At 44.2% G+C, this 17,555-nt stretch overlaps 1 protein-coding gene across 1 annotated transcript in view; it reads left to right on the plus strand.

Annotated features, from left to right (window-relative positions):
• Nucleotides 1-11,092, plus strand: part of ism2b (isthmin 2b) — a 29,774-nt gene extending 18,682 nt beyond the window's left edge. Inside the window, exons 4-6 of the mRNA XM_080744314.1 lie at nt 4,195-4,332; nt 6,814-6,879; nt 7,638-11,092. Coding sequence (XP_080600440.1) covers nt 4,195-4,332; nt 6,814-6,879; nt 7,638-8,155 — 722 coding nt within the window. The 3' untranslated portion in view covers nt 8,156-11,092. The remainder of the gene's footprint in view (nt 1-4,194; nt 4,333-6,813; nt 6,880-7,637) is intronic.
• Nucleotides 11,093-17,555: the final 6,463 nt, after the last annotated feature.

The raw sequence follows: 17,555 nt of genomic DNA on the forward strand, positions 1-17,555 counted from the left end.
GTCTGACTCGGGTAAAATAGGTGGTAGTGTATATCTTAGTATTGTTAGAGGTTTATAGTGTGTATGTGTATGTGTGTGTGTGTGTGTGTGGGGGGGGGGGGGGGTGGGTGGTGGTGGTGGTACAGCGGCTGACGCAGCTAAAATGCATGGTAGATATAATAGCGCCGTGGGATCACTCTTTGTCTAGTCTCTATTCTTCGACCTTTTCGACTTGGGTAACCCTGCCAGGAGTACAAGACTCCTGCCGACATAGCTCTGGGGGTCATGGAGACACGCAAACTGCCTCACCACGATAGTAGTTTTTTTTTTTTGTCTTTTCTTTTTTTTTCTTTTTTTTACGTTTTTTACTAGGGCCTAGGCAGTATAGTACAATAGTATAGTAGGCCTAGACTACAACGCTTCTAAACCTCGCAGCTGCACAGTGCCGTGCAGGTCAGACCAAAGCGGTAGCATTTGCATCGACTGCAGCATTCCAACTTGCATCCACACTTGGTCAGCTGCTGGCAACTCTCTGCAATGGGTGGGAGCTCAGTCACAGATCTCCTTTCTTGGTCCAGCCCCAGTTGTCAGGAGTCTGCATTTCTGGTTGACATACTGTGGACTGACTCCAGATGCAGGCCGCTTGATAGGAAGCGCGCTTCACATGTTGCTTCAGTGCTGCTTGCGTTGGAGGAATGGCTTCGTATGGCCTCTGCTTCCCAGCAAACAAGTCCAACCTCGCATCATTGACACCTTCAGCTGTGCTGGATCGGTCGTACATCATGACCACAAACTTCTCCAAGGTTTTCAGGTCTTCATCATCCACTACAGGTGGGTAATGGCTGAGTTTGCTGAAGACACCGGAAGCCTCATCACAAACATTCCAGGTTTGCCACGCAGACTTCTTCCCCTTTCCGCGGAATGCTGAAACAACATCACAGCCAGTGAAGGCATTGAAGAAGAGCATCCCTTTGCTCTTTTCTGCAAGAGTGCAACACAGGTCATGAACAGGAATCCACTTCAAGTTCTGTCTTTGGCCAAAGGCAACCCATAACTGCTGCAGACCGAGCTCCTGAAGTGCCTGCAGAACACTGACTGCGATGACAACAACATCTGTGTCGTTGGCTTTGACCATGATGACCTTGCTGCCTGCTTCTGTGGCATGCCTGGCATGCACAAAGATCTGTGTGTCCGCTTCTTCGTGACTGCATGGTGCCACCCCAGCCAGATTGATAGTGCTGTTGCTGAGAGCATCTTCTTCCTTGGTCACAATGACCACATTTGGTGAGGCCACACATGCTATCTTATCAGCCAGAAAGTTGAATAGCTCAGCTTTGTTGTCATTTTCTCTCAATTGCCATTTTGAAGGAATTTTGCCCAAGCCTGTCACCCTGCGTCTCACCCCACGTCCATGCTTCGATCTAGTTTCAGCTTTCAGACTAGATGGCCGGTAAACATCAAACACAATGTCTGTTCTCTTGTACTTGGTAGAGTATGCTTTTATTGTAGGAAGGACATCAAGCATTGCGTACTCTTCAAACGTCTTTGAACTCCTTGGAGGCAGACTGTTCACCAACGCTGCCCCATCAATGATGATGGTGTCAGCATATGGCTCTGCCTCAGGGATTGTAACTTGGCTCTCAAGAATGGTAGTGAGGTGGGATTTCTGACATGTGTGGAGTTTTCCACCATCACTGAGGGCAGCAGGATGTGACTGGTTCTCATGACGGAAGAACTCCTTCATGTCATATCATGCCAGAGCAGAGAGTGTGACTTGAAGGAGTTCTTCCGTCATGAGAACCAGTCACATCCTGCTGCCCTCAGTGATGGTGGAAAACTCCACACATGTCAGAAATCCCACCATCATCATTGATGGGGCAGCGTTGGTGAACAGTCTGCCTCCAAGGAGTTCAAAGACATTTGAAGAGTATGCAATGCTTGATGTCCTTCCTACAATAAAAGCATACTCTACCAAGTACAAGAGAACAGACATTGTGTTTGATGTTTACCGGCCATCTAGTCTGAAAGCTGAAACTAGATCGAAGCGTGGACGTGGGGTGAGACGCAGGGTGACAGGCTTGGGCAAAATTCTTTCAAAATGGCAAAACTTTATGAGAGAAAATGACAACAAAGCTGAGCTATTCAACTTTCTGGCTGATAAGATAGCATGTGTGGCCTCACCAAATGTGGTCATTGTGACCAAGGAAGAAGATGCTCTCAGCAACAGCACTATCAATCTGGCTGGGGTGGCACCATGCAGTCACGAAGAAGCGGACACACAGATCTTTGTGCATGCCAGGCATGCCACAGAAGCAGGCAGCAAGGTCATCATGGTCAAAGCCAACGACACAGATGTTGTTGTCATCGCAGTCAGTGTTCTGCAGGCACTTCAGGAGCTCGGTCTGCAGCAGTTGTGGGTTGCCTTTGGCCAAAGACAGAACTTAAAGTGGATTCCTGTTCATGACCTGTGTTGCACTCTTGCAGAAAAGAGCAAAGGGATGCTCTTCTTCCATGCCTTCACTGGCTGCGATGTTGTTTCAGCATTCCGCGGAAAGGGGAAGAAGTCTGCGTGGCAAACCTGAAATGTTTGTGATGAGGCTTCTGGTGTCTTCAGCAAACTCAGCCATTACCCACCTGTAGTGGATGATGAAGACCTGAAAACCTTGGAGAAGTTTGTGGTCATGATGTACGACCGATCCAGCACAGCTGAAGGTGTCAATGATGCGAGGTTGGACTTGTTTGCTGGGAAGCAGAGGCATACGAAGCCATTCCTCCAACGCAAGCAGCACTGAAGCAACATGTGAAGCGCGCTTCCTATCAAGCGGCCTGTATCTGGAGTCAGTCCACAGTATGTCAACCAGAAATGCAGACTCCTGACAACTGGGGCTGGACCAAGAAAGGAGATCTGTGACTGAGCTCCCACCCATTGCAGAGAGTTGCCAGCAGCTGACCAAGTGTGGATGCAAGTTGGAATGCTGCAGTCGATGCAAATGCTACCGCTTTGGTCTGACCTGCACGGCACTGTGCAGCTGCAGGTGCGAGGTTTAGAAGCGTTGTAGTCTAGGCCTACTATACTATTGTACTATACTGCCTAGGCCCTAGATAGAAAAAACTTAAAAAAGAAAAAAGAAAAGAAAAGACAAGACAAAAAAAACTACCTCCTGCCTCGACGGGATCATCACCTTATCGTGGTGAGGCAGTTTGCGTGTCTCCATGACCCCCAGAGCTATGTCGGCAGGAGTCTTGTACTCCTGGCAGGGTTACCCAAGTCGAAAAGGTCGAAGAATAGAGACTAGACAAAGAGTGATCCCATGGCGCTATTATATCTACCATGCATTTTAGCCGCGTCAGCCACTGTGCATTGAAATCCGCTCTGTTGAGTTACTACATTACTACATTACCCCCCCCCCCCCCACACACACACACACACACACACACACACACACATACACATACACACTATAAACCTCTAACAATACTAAGATATACACTACCACCCATTTTACCCGAGTCAGACATAACACAAACCTCTAATTTAGCAGAATATTAGGATTCCGGGACTGATATATGGTACAAGGAAGCCAGTGAGTAAGTCCATGGGTCCAAATTTGGATTCTACATAGTGAAAAATGATTGATTTGACACCAAGATCATTCAAATAGGACAGGTCTATGGTATTTTATTGCGGAATGCAAGATTACTGTATGTTCAATGTCGGCCATCATGAAAAATGGCCGCCATCTTGAAATTATATTTGGCCAGATGGTTTTATGAAAAGAGCAATCCCTAAGGAGTATGTGTGCCAATTTTGGTGCTTGTATCCGCAAGTGAACGATTATTTCTGTTATCTGCCCGGCTACCGTGAGCAGCCCCGTTGGGGTGGTCATTTGGTCATGTTTGCGCATTTGGTCATTTTTTACATCTGGGGGTCCCCCAGGGACCTGGGGGTCACTGGAGCTCCGGGGGTCCTTGGAGGTTGTAGTTTGGCAGCCAAGGAACGTGTGTGCAAAATTTGGCATGGATCGGGGCAACGGTTGCGGAGATATAAGCAGGGAAAAAGTGTGACGTGTGAGGTGTGACAGACAGACTGACAGACAGACTGACAGACAGACAGACTGACACTTTGTGCAGGGTTTGATAGTAAATGCGACCTACGGTCGCAATTAGCTGCCAGGCTGCTTGCTGCTCACTCACTAACTGCCTCTTCTTCCACAGATAAGGAGACTGATGAGTGGACCACCTGGTCTCCCTGCTCGGTCACCTGTGGACACGGCGAGAGGAAAAGGACAAAGTCCTGTGGCTACTCCTGCACTCTGACAGAGGCCTCCAAATGTGACCTGGAACCTTGTCCAGGTGAGATACCTACTGTTCACACTTTGCTTGACTCTGGCCTGGATCCATATTATGTACTATGGAGATAGGAACATCATTCTCCATAGAAGTTCCATATATCTCCATACCTGCAGGTCCATAGACTTCCATACAGTGGCGTCAGTTCAGCAAAAGCTAGGGTATTGCAAAGATGGGAGTCCTCATGGAAAATAGGCATTACATTTTGGATAACACGGTTCTATTGTGAAAATAGCCGATCTACATGCTCACAACGCCTCGCAGCAGTCTGAAAATAAAAACGACTTTTGTCCGTTTTTTACACAGGTTTCTACGGTTTCTTGGGCTGGATATGGCAGCCTGGAACGGTTGTTCAAGTGCAGCTAAACTTAGTGTGTTAGTAAACGTGCCACAATTAACAATAATGCATTGCACCTGTGCAGCTGACCTGCGGAACCTGGGAGTATACCATTTTGTCAAACTGGGGAGAATACAAGTGTGGAGAATAGAATTATAATACCTTGTTAAAGTGACCATTATGTTAAATTCTGCATTTGTAGTTATTTTTACTGTAATTTAACAACATAATAACCAGCGCAGATAGACAAAGAGACATTCATGGATTTATATTTAAAAGTAGCTTTTATTTTCCCCCCTGGACCCAGGGTATGGCAGCTGCATACCCCTGCCATACCCAATTGACGCCCCTGCTTCCATACCTGTTAGCCTCGCGTAGCCAGACAAATCTGCCATTGCGAAGAAAAATTGCCCTTGGTAGATTAGGTCTGGCCTCGCTCAGTTATTCAAATATTTCACGGCTCACAAGTCGTGAGGAACCAAACAGGGGCCCAGTATGCAAATGTAGGGCGGGCTTTAGGTAGTTAAAAACCAATCAGAGCCCAATATGCAAATGTAGGACAGGCGTATCCCCTTTGCTCTGGTTGGTTGTAGGTCTAACCAATAGTCTGTTTGAATCTTTTTGTAACCGCCACATGGGGGGAAAAAAAAAAATCACACCCGTGTGAAGTGGAGCTGTGTGTGTGTGTGTGTGTGTGTGTGTGTGTGTGTGTGTGTGTGTGTGTGTGTGTGTGTGTGTGTGGATCATGTGTACCGATTTTTGTGACATTTGAAGAAAATATGTAGGAAAAGGAGCAAAAAGTGTGTTTTGGAGAAAATTCAAGATGGCGGAAAATCTATCATGGCGCAAATGGGCGTGGCCTATATGGGGAGATGCGTCATGACCCAAGGAATCCAGGGAAAAAATATTTTTAATTTTCCGACCTACGGTTCAAGAGTTACAGGCCAAAACGTAAAGTGGGGTGTTATAGCGCCACCATGAGGCCAAATGACACAATTATTTTTTATTTAATCCTTGAAATCATTATGAACCTCCTCTCCAAGTCTTGAAACTGTAGCCCCTGTGGTTTGCGAGAGACAAATAATTGAATGTGAGTTTTTGCGATTCCCATTCTAAGTCAATGGGGAAAATTAATTCACTAATAAATTAATATCAATTAAACTATAGAACCTTTCTCTTAGAAAAGTAATAGCCCACGATTCCCGAGTAAGCCGGTCGATTTGACATATGGCGCGAGTGTTTGGTGGCAAAACTGTGGGACTAGTGGCGTGCCGAAGTTTAGGAAGTTCAGGCTACATACACACACACAGACACACAGACAGACAGACACACAGACAGACCCACACAGCCACGTATAGGGAGCTGCACACAGCTCCAAAAAGAACACTGAGAAGAACCAGACTAATATCCACGCATAGTACTGTGCTCTATCCGTCTGTCATTCAATGTTATATGAGATACATAAAGGTTTCCTGTGCAAATAAGCCGAAAAGCTTAATAGGATCTCCTTTTAGTTGACCTTGTACCAGTGAACTGTACTGTCATGAAACTGTACCCTTTCCTATGCAAACTACTGTAATCAATCAATCAGTCAATTAATCAATCAGTGATATTGTCTGTCTATGCAAGGCTACATACCTGTACGTCCATAGTTCTCTTAGGTACTGTAGATCTCCACTGGATTTTGCTCTAGCCATCATTCATTCACACCCAGTGTGAAGTGAGCGGTGCCTTTGACGAGTTAGTTTCATTAAGCTATATGAACTAGAGGAGCAATGTTAAATCCCTGTCCATTCATTTCAAGGCTGCTCAACAGCACTGCTCGGTGGCTGCAGTTGTTGTTACCGTGAGACATACAGCCATGCTCATACAAACACACTCTGTCAAATGTTGGAGCGGCTGGAGTCTTTTGTGTTTTCATTGGGTGGGGAACAAAAACAAACCTGTCATGTAAATGTTTTGTCATAATTAGGCTCTATATGAGGCAATGCAAGGTTGTTGATATATATTATGCAATGATGCTTCGGTCCAAATCCAACAAACAAACGTTTAAAAAATAAAAAGAATGTTGGAGTGGCAGGCAGCGCTCAAAGAGAATAGGCATGCGCTGGTTATGTATGTTAAATATGTGTCTCATTTCTCTGTAGATGGCAACACTGTGGTGGAACCTTTCCCCTTCGAGAGGGAGAATGGCTCAGAACCATTTGGCACAGGTCAGTTGAAAGTGAATACCTTACCAGTCCTTACCCTGTGATGTGTGCACACAAACCATATGCACACTGTATGCATTGTTTAACTTTTGGAGAGGAGTGCTGCTCATTTCATCCTGTTGGTGTGTGGTGTGGTGTGGTGTGGTGTGTGTGTGTGTGTGTGTGTGTGTGTGTGTGTGTGTGTGTGTGTGTGTGTGTGTGTGTGTGTGTGTGTGTGTGCGTGCGTGCATGCGTGCGTGCGTGCGTGCGTGCGTGCGACAACCCGCTGTTGAATCGTTGCCGCCTGCAACAATGACAAGTTCATGAGGTTGTTTCAGCTAAGCTATTTGTAACACAGCATTCATTCGAACATTGCGAATGTCAATCTGCGTGCAAGTGCTATGGAAACTATATGCAAATTTGCCCTCCGCTCATAAAACACTGTCTGAGGACACAGCCCCTAAACTCCTTTATAACTTTGTAGTGCTGGTCTAGGATAGTAGTATAAGTAGAGTAGAATTATTCTATGTATAATACTCTTATACATAGCATACACGTTAAAGACCGGTTAAACGTATTCCAGTGGTAGAAATAGTAACATATTTCTTAAGCTACTTCAAGCTAACTTGATTGCTTGCTTGCAACTGTCGACAATGCTGCCACGATACATGCACAGTACTAGACATCGCTCGCTAGACTTATTATCCCAAGAGGAAACTATTGTATTTTCTAGCATGAGAGACACCTCTAACAACCACTTGTCTGACATGCTACCCCTCCAGATGTGGACAGCTGTGAGAAGTGGCTGAACTGTAAGAGCGAGTTCCTCCAGAGGTACCTCCACCAGGTGGTGTCTGAGCTCCCCGGCTGTCCCTGCTCCTACCCGGTCGAGGCGGCCTACACCGTGGTCAGCGTTTTCGACGACACCCGCAGCCGGCCGTTCCGCTGGCGCGACGACAGCGGCCCCAAGGAGCGGCTGGACATCTACAAGCCGACGGCTCGCAGCTGCCTGAGGTCGGCGCTCTCCAGCGACTCGTCCACGCTGGCGGCGCAGCACTGCTGCTACGACGACCGCGGGAGGCTGATCACGCGGGGGAAGGGCGCGGGCACGCCCAACCTCATCAGCACCGAGTTCTCGCCCGAGCTGCACTTCAAGGTGGACGTGCTCCCCTGGATCCTGTGCAAGGGGGACTGGAGCCGCTTCCACGCGGTGCGGCCGCCCAACAACGGGCTGAGGTGCCCGGAGAACCCCCACGAAGACGTGTTCATGAACGAGCTGGAAGAGGCCAGGGAGTACTGAGGGACCGCAGCCAAAACTACCACTTCAACCTAGAGATAGACAGTGTCCCAATCCTAACTTGAGAAGGTAGTGCCTACCTTCAAGAAAGAAAAAAAAAGCGTCATGTTATATATAAATCTTGCATCAGACAATCATGGACGGCGCGTTGGCGACTCAGAGCCTCTGAGTCAGAGGTCATGGAGGAGATGTATGGTTGTCTCAAGTTAGGATTCGGCACAGTATCCTGACTTCAGACTTAACTGAACTGAATTACATGAACGGAATCAAATGCAGTATTCTCCCAATGCTTTCCAAGCTGTTATACATCCAGCATGACATAAAACTGTCTCTATTTTCTTTTATTCGGTACACTCTCATATGTGCGTGTACGCGTGATGTCTACCTGCTGGCTTTGTCATCGGTGATCCGGAGCTTTAGTGGGTTAATAATAGCAACATGTGGTAAACATCTTGATCCTGCTTCCATACAGATTAGGAAACACATGATTAAGTGGCTAGTTATGCTGATAGAGATAAGAAAGAATGGGCAGAGTCCAACTAATTAAGAATCGTAACTATGCTGCTAATAATAAATGAAGATACTTCAGGTTTGAAAGATACTAAGGGTGATGCTTTGAAAATACACGCCTACATTTTATAGGGAGGATAGCTGTACCACAGTAAAAAGAAACTGTGTTTGTTTATCTCTGAGATTGTAACAATGAGTTAAATGAACACTCTGAATTTGATTGTGTTTACAGAAATGAATAATTGAAAGGAACAAGAATAAACAAACTCTAAATTTACCATTTAATTGGTCTCGCATGCAGGCACATTAATATGTATTTCTGTTAATGTAAAGTAATGGGACTCCTTTGGGTCATGTTAAAAGGATGATACAATTTGTGAAAAGATCTTTAAGCTATGTGTCGAGATGTGACAGCATGAAGCTTGAAGATCTGTTTTTGTCAGCAATTTACGTTGTTGTGCGAGTAGTATGTATGAATTAAGCATAAGACTACTATCAGATTTCTGTACTGCCAAGAGATATAAATCAGATTGTTGGTACCAGCGCCCATCTGGCCTAGTACTTATAGTATCTGCAGTGTAAAATCATAGGCCAAAATGGTTCTAAACTGAGCATTAATGTGTTTCATGGATGTTTCTCTAAACTGTTCTCAGGGGGACTGACCGACCATGATAAACATCTGTCCACTTACCTCCGACACGGGGTGTGCCATATTGGACCCTTGTACTAAGTGTGTGTGTATTTGGGTAGTGATTGACAGAAGGGCATGGAACGTGTAATGCAGATTGAGATGAACAATGAACACCATACAGCAGTCATTGAATTAATGAACTAATGCGTTTGTGCGGTTTTGACAAGCAACTCAACTCTTGATACATTTATAGCTGTGTTGTGTTTGGTTAAGAAGAAAGGCGTCACTGCTTTCAAGACTGTGAGCTTGAAGTCTATATGCGCATATGCATGGGACTGGAATGGATAGAATTGACCATTCCAATTCAGATTAACGTTCTTGAATGGTCATTTCATTCAGAAGTTCATAATCCTCCCGGTCCCAGGGACCCTTAATAGAGCTGATTCGTACTTAACCTGCCAGGAAGCTTGCATTCACCCGTGTGCTTGTCATTATAGCTGCCTAATTAGGGACTATTTAAACCTTGTATACCAGGTGAATGGTAAGATGGTAAGATGGAAAACCAGCTAGAGGTCCCTGTGTCCCAGAGTTGGAGATGATTGCTCGAGATGGTGTTCAAAAAAATGGCTGACGTTGAATGTATATTAAAATGGCATCCATATTTTGGGAAATGTTGTCATAAGCGAACATTTCCAATTTCTTTATTTTATTTGACAAAATAGCAAAAATAGTGGATCCAATAAGCTCACAAAAAATCACAGCGCCATGCCTTGTAGTCTATTGTAGCTTTTGCCATACACCGAAGTATATCAAGTTTAGAGGTTAATTACATTAACATGGAGGAGAGAGCACTGCTATCATGAGACTAAGAGAGTACCCATCGCAAAGGAATCGTTTCAGTAAAGCTCCAGTTGTATTACTGAAACATTCCTACGCTCCAGGTCTCACGCACTGTCCCGACATGAAACAAGGTTCATTGCAGACATTGGCTTTCATTCAATGGCAGCCATCTGAGAATACTATGCTACTTCAGGATGAGCCCACTCTGTCTGTTCCACAAAGTATTAATTTAACTCTGAAATGGGGTCCACGTTTTGCACTTTCAGAGATAAATTAACACTCCAGATTCTACTGTGTAATCAATGGATGTTGTTTTTGCTGTTGTTTGTTTGTTTGTTTGTTTTTTTACTCCAAACCTCTTTCAGGAATTTCTATTTTGGGATGTATGTATGCAAACACGCACTTATAATACATTATGAAATCACCAATCTTAAAAGAAGGCACTTTATTTAAGGTATATAGTGTGTATATATGCAGTATATATACACTATATACTGCATCAGAAGACATATATGAAGACATATATGAATATGTACTCATGTTTGCCATTTGTTGATGATAGTGTCATCGCGAAGGGACAAGATAACTTGCCAGAAATGCTGCATTGTTCAAGTGCGTATTATCAAGTGTTCTGTTACAAAAAGCATGTTCTTTTTTTTGTGATTTCTGAACCTAGTATTACATATATGGTCTTGTACAGTATTTATTTGTCAGTTCTTTGTTTATTTTTTTAAAGTTTGCTGAAGCTTTGAAATGACTCTCTACTCAACATGGTGCACTACTCGGACTGAGAAATGCGGGTGCTCGACGACAAAAGGGAAACCGCTGGCCTCACAATACATCAAAACAGCAAAATCAAGTGTCTGTATTTCACTCTTACATTGTACTTCAGTGCTCTGTGAATATGATGTTGCAATTATGATGAAAGAAATATATAAAGACTTTGCATTCATTGCCTTGCACATTTTTACAGTGTCATTATTTGTGACTTTTAAACCGTATTTATCATATTCATGTTATACATCATGTCCACCCCACGGACGAGCTCAGCTGACTGGCTTTGGATGTCTTTGTTTTGTCTCTCATGATACCCACATACCCACCATCATAACCACAACAATCCACACATCAGCAGGTGATCTGACTACCTTAGAGAACCTTAGTATTTGTCTACCGATCAGGATGTACAATACTTCCAGGACCCCTCAGTATGGTCTACATGCATGAGTGCACGGCAGAGAACGGGGGGTTATTTCACACTCCCAGGCAAAGTGCTCTGCATCAACCATATTGAAAACCAAGGATGTAAAACCATTAAAAGCTCTTTTCTGTATTAATTTATTCTTCTTCGCCCACAAAAGTGACAGATTATCGGTGAGCGACACCGCTATACAACAAAAGGCTTCATTGTAAGAGTCATAACTGGCTTTGTAGCTTTGTGATAAGTTGCTTACTAATTAATCACATATAAAAACACACCATCAATGCTTTTTAATCTCTATTGATGTCTTTATTTATTTTCTTTTATTATTTATCTACATGACCTTTTCTGCCTTCAAAAAAGACTCTGAACCTTTGTAATGATCGATTAGGTGTCATGGCACATTTTGTTATGACAGTGCAGTGCAAATGCTGTTATATGGGATTATTGAAACACCCAATGAATGAACATTTCTCATTTGTTCTGTGTTACTGATGGAGTGCTCTTGGCATAACATTCAAAAGCACCATTAACCATATCGGACATGTCAGGAGACTAGGCCAGCTTTTCTCAAAACATGTGTCAGACTCATCACTCAAAAAACGGGGTCCCGGGCCAACTCCTGGTGAGTTACATGACCGACACAACTTTGATGAGCACAGATCCCACAGCAAAATTACTCATTTCGGCCCCAGGTGAAAAAAAACAAACGAAAGGCAGCATTTGAAGATACAGAGCTGGCACGGAGTCTCTTTGTATTCAGATTCCAACTGACTGAGTGAAGCTGCGCTCCATAATGCATGATACCAAACGGAGAACCAGAGTATTTTCTAATGAACTCCATGAAGTGGTCCATAAGCAAGACTTTAAGGCATGGGTCTTCAACAGGGGGTCCGGGACCCCTAGGGGGTCCTCAGAGTTACTACAGGGGGTCCTCCAAATCTTTGAGTGATAGAACGTTTTTTTTTTTCTCCTTTTTTATATTAACCACTTGAACCCTAGCATCCATATTCTGAAAACTTTAGCCAAAAATAGCAGATCTTCAAGCTCACTGTGAGCTTGTAGATCGGCTATTTTCGGCAAGGAGCTTTGGTGTAGAGGGGAAAAAGAGCAGACTAATTACAGAGTGTAAGGTCAAGTTTATAAAGTATTGACGGTTCAAGTTGTTAAATATCTGAAAACACAAATTGACATGAATCCAAAATACACTGATGATTGTTCTGTCAAACGATTAAATTATATGGAATCTCTGAAAAGGTTGTGTCCCTGCTTCATCTCTCTCTCAACTAAGGGGTCCTTGGCCTGAAAATGTTGAAGACCCCTGCTTTAAGGTGTGAAGACTTGCAGTCCGACCCTCTCTATATGTATGTCCCCAATGATTCTAGTTCACATCCACCATCCGTGCTGTTGTCTGCCTCTGGCTGATCTGGTTTTCTAGGCTGTTCTGCACATATAATCACAGCAATGTCTGAGGGTATACTCTTACAAGAGGATTAAATAACATCAAGATTAAAGGTTCAAGGGTCAGGGTAATGCAAATCCACAGGCTTAGGTAATCCAAATACCCCTCTTAAATACTCTAATTCCTGTAGGTCATGACGCCCATCCTTTGCGTTCTGCTCTCAATGACCCCATAGGGAGAAAGGGGAAAAAGACCCAGACCTATACATTTCCGATGGATCATTAGGCCAGAATTGGGACGCATGGGTGTGACAGAGTTGACTCATCGCTTTAATTAAAGCTGAGCAGGAGGTCCAAAATGATAAGGCGTTCATCACTGTTAGTTCTGTAGTGATTCAGGAGTGGACTCAGGGACGTGCTGGGCCCCTGATTCAGCCCGGGAAAAAGAGTTGCAGAGGCCCTCATTGCGCGCTATGGAGAGAGATCTCTTTCTATAGCGCTGCTGCTACTCAAAGATTTGCCATTTCAGATCATGACAAGTGACAAGCCAGTGGGCCAATTAACATGAGTTATATTTCGTCGTTGTCGTGTGGAAACCTTGTACGTCCAAAACCCTTTGTTTTGTATTTATCATTTTAAAAATGATTTAAACTAGTGAAAACAGCCGATCTACAAGCACACGCACCGCGAGGCGTTGTGTGCTTGTAGATCTGCTGTTTTCACTACTTTTGTGTGACGGCCTTGTATGATGAAGCAGGGCTTTGCTTTGCGAAAAAATTTACACATTTGAAACTTGGAGATACAAGGTTTCTGCCCGACAGTGACGATTTACTTTGTTGGCCGCCCAGCCCCCAAAATGGAACGAAGGCCGACATTTTATTTTTAATTATTTCCTAATGGCCGGCCTGGACCGACCAGGAATGAACCGGCCATTCGGGAGTTGTCCCACTTTTCCCAATGGCCAGCACGTCCCTGAGTGGACTACAGATGAGTGCTGTGTGGACGTAAGCCAGACACATGTTGACCACATTGCTGCTGCGGCATAACAGATAAATAACCGCAGATGTTTAGACATAAAAAAGAGCCGGGGAGAGTGGGAGACCGGGAGAGAAGAAAGAACATAAAATAGACAGGAGAGCTTTCGGGGCTGACCTGAATTCAACAAGTTGTTTGGAAAATAGATTTGAAAACTGGATGGATAAATCTGTCGGGGTAGGCTATGTCACACACAACATGCCTCAGAATGTTTTATTCGTCATCATTGCTTATAGGAGCCAATAACACAGATGTACAATGCGACCCACAAGACCATTATAATGTATTTAAAATACATTATTAGGTAAGAAGATACAGAATATGGCATGGGGGAAAATAAATAGTGAACAAGGCATCCCTAAGGCCTTGTTCTGAAGTGCATCTGAGTGACAGCTGTGCGTTCTAACAGCGGGTTAGTGACTGAGCAGCTATGATGTGTGTGTAATGTGTATGAATGACTGTGCGCGTGCGTGTGTGTGTGTGTGTGTGTGTGATGTATTCCTGCCTTTAGTCGTAGTGCTGGTGGCCTGGGCTGTGTGCCATCTCTCGTGGTTACAGATCTGTTTACTCTCGCAGGCTGGCAGGAACATGAGATTTCCTCTGGGTGTGCTGTGGCTGCTCTACGGGCAAAACAGCATGCCTCTCAGCCACTCCCTACACACACAGCCTACCGTGAGCATGTCCCTGTACCACACACTGTGTGTGACCTGGGGTGGAAAGTAACCAAGTACATTACTACAGTACAGTTTTTAGGTACTTTTGATTACTGGAGTATTGACATTTTGTATACTTCTACTCCACTACATGGAAAATATTGTACTTTTTTACTTCACTACAATTTGACAGAAAGGGTACACATTATTGTGTATCATTATTTTATGCTTTAACTATTGAAAAATAGCAGATATGCAAGCTCACAGCGCGGCACTGCAAGCTTGTAAATCTGCTATTTTTGAAATATCGTGAAAATTTGAATTTTGACCCGATTCTAAGTGTTGTTTGAATCCTTCAAAGGTTTTTTCGAAAAACCTATGTTTCTATGTCAGCAATCTGGCCAGCCATCATCATGAAAAGGTCTTTTTCACTTAAATGGAGCTCAGTTAGTCTGTTCTTGAGAGAGTACTATGTCAGTGGTTCTCAAACTTTGAGTTACAAACGTTTGCTTTGAAAATACATATTCAAAGATTTGCAAAAATGTGCAGATCTACAAGCTCGCAGCGCGGCACTCGGTGCCGCGTTGTGAGCTTGTATATCTGCTATTTTTCACTGGTTTAAGCATTCAATAATTCTAGGGCTGAATGGGTTAAGTTACTTTGCGGATTAGATTACCATAGTTAGCTATGCGGCCCTCACACCTATGAATGTTGCACTGACGATCCGACCAATATGTCTGAGTTATAGTGTTGGGGGCTTTGTCAGAGTACCCTACTACCCGTTGTACCCGTCATTTGTGGAGATATCTGTTTCTGTTTAGTAACTAGCTGGATAGACAGGGAGAGACCCCTGTTACTGTCTACCTGTGGCCCTTTTATGTCCATAGGCCTATATGGAAATCCCTGATGTCATCAGTATTGAGGTTGGACAACACACTCCATCTGAATGGAGGACTGCCCCCATTGCCAATGCAGCTATGCCCAAATATGGAGTGTGTTGTCTAACCTCAATACTGATGACATCAGGGATTTCCATATAGGCCTATGGACATAAAAGGGCCACAGGTAGACAGACAGAAACAGATATCTCCACGGGGGCAGTCCTCCATTCAGTATCCCCACTCAGAAACATCCCCATTCAGAAACACCCCCACTTAGAAACAGGGATTGAGCATTCACCAGGTTAGCATTCACCAGCGTCGGCAGGTTAGCGTTTCACCAGGTTAGCATTCACCAGTCAGAAGCCTCTCACTGTTTTTTTGACGTCCGTACGTCCGTCTGTACGTATGTGTGTAGTGTCCGTTCCGGTCTGATGATTGGATACTTTGAGGATTGGTCAAGCTTCACATGACAATTCGGCCCTCCAGATAAAATCATTAATTCATTCAGAATATAAAGAATGTATAGATCACAGAGTTCATAACTCTAGAACACATAGAATAAAAGTTCACCGCTTCACTTCGAACCGAGGTTTGATTTTTTTTTTTTTGTTGTGCTTTTATTGATAGGGCAGCAGACTGACAGGAAATGGGAACAGAGATGGGGACAGACACACAGCAAGGGTCATTTGGAACGGGACTCGAATCCGTGACACGTTGTCAAGCATCAGTATTCCAAGTATGGACCCGGACCCCTAGGTCAGCAGGCTCCCCCAGCCCTTCACTGTTATTGCGATTCTGTCTGTACCATAGACCGTAAAAAATATGGACGGTGGTAACCGTCACGTGACCCCTTTTTTTGCCCTTGTATGGGTGTCACCATCATTGTTTTAATGGTACCAGAGGAATGCTATTGGCTGCCAACAGTCACGTGCAACCGCAGGAATACTTGGGTAAATGTGTTGAGCCTGCCGAAAATAAAGCAGAAATATTTTGCATCTCTCTCTCTCTTCTGTCATGGCTATGGGGCTCAGGTTGTGACAAGTTTAATTAGTAAGTACATGTACATTAGACTGTACTTACAGTTGATAAGTCCCTCTTCCTTTAACACAAATTGCAGGTGTCACAGTTGGCCCAGAGGTGTGGTAAATGTATATCTGTAAGCTACCTGTCATTATGCAATTTATTTGTAGAGCTATTAATACAGACAATTAAACTCAGTTAGTATTTCTCACTCTATCATGGAGTGATGACCCTTATTATTCTGCATCCTCACTGTCACAGACTGAGAGACATTAGGAGAAAGAAAGCGCTTTAGGGAGCAACAAGAACAGCAGCGGGCACACTAAAACCTGGGCATCAATATCCTCAGACAAGTCTGGATATCTGAAATTCCTCAAAGGAATGAGATTATAACATATTTTTTGTTTGTTTGCCCATGTTCAGTGGGAGTCTTAATTTTTTCTCTTTCTCTGTTGATATTGTAATCAAAAGAGCAGCCAGCAAAACAATACCTTTGGACATGAGAGGAGCCCTGCAGAGCCGGTACTACTGAGAAGGCAGATAGCCAGCCATAACAACATCAAACAGCCTTGCCGCCTGCAGCGCTTACACAGAACCAAGACCCTGGACCAAAACTATGACTGTCCTGTGTTTTAAAGATAAGAATGCAGACAAGCTTGAAGGTTATTGGAAGCAATATGCGGCAGGTATGAAGCACTCACAAAGTTGTGAGTCACCACTTCATTGGGGAAGTGTAGGGCTAAAACATAAGGCACTGGTTCTAAGATTGGGGTTCGGGAACCCCCAGGGGTCCTTGATGGAGGTCCCCAGTTAAATGATAGATAGGAATCAAGTTAATGGACCCTTATGGGTCTGTAACTCAGAGAGTGTACTGCTAGAGCTGTACAAATCTTCCCTTATGGGGGTCTCTGACATAATATATTTTCAAATGGGGGTCTGCGAGCTAGTAAGTGTCAATTTGGGGGTCCTTGAAAGAGTTTGAGAACCATTGACATAAGGCATTTTTGTGACTCAGCTGAAAGGTGGACTGCAATAATTGACATTCAAACGACATTCAAAAGCACATCATTGTGGCTCATGTGATGTGACTTTGGTTTCTCTAAACATAGACAAATCAGCTTTGAAACATGGGTCCCAGCCTAGGTGCCATGACTTTTGAATAACTGGTACAGAGCACCCCCTGCTGGTCACCCTGCCCACGTACATCCGCGAAGGGTTAATCATAATCAAC

The sequence above is a fragment of the Nannobrachium achirus genome (assembly GCF_963921795.1).
Source record: "Nannobrachium achirus genome assembly, chromosome: 16".
Lineage (NCBI taxonomy): Eukaryota > Metazoa > Chordata > Actinopteri > Myctophiformes > Myctophidae > Nannobrachium > Nannobrachium achirus.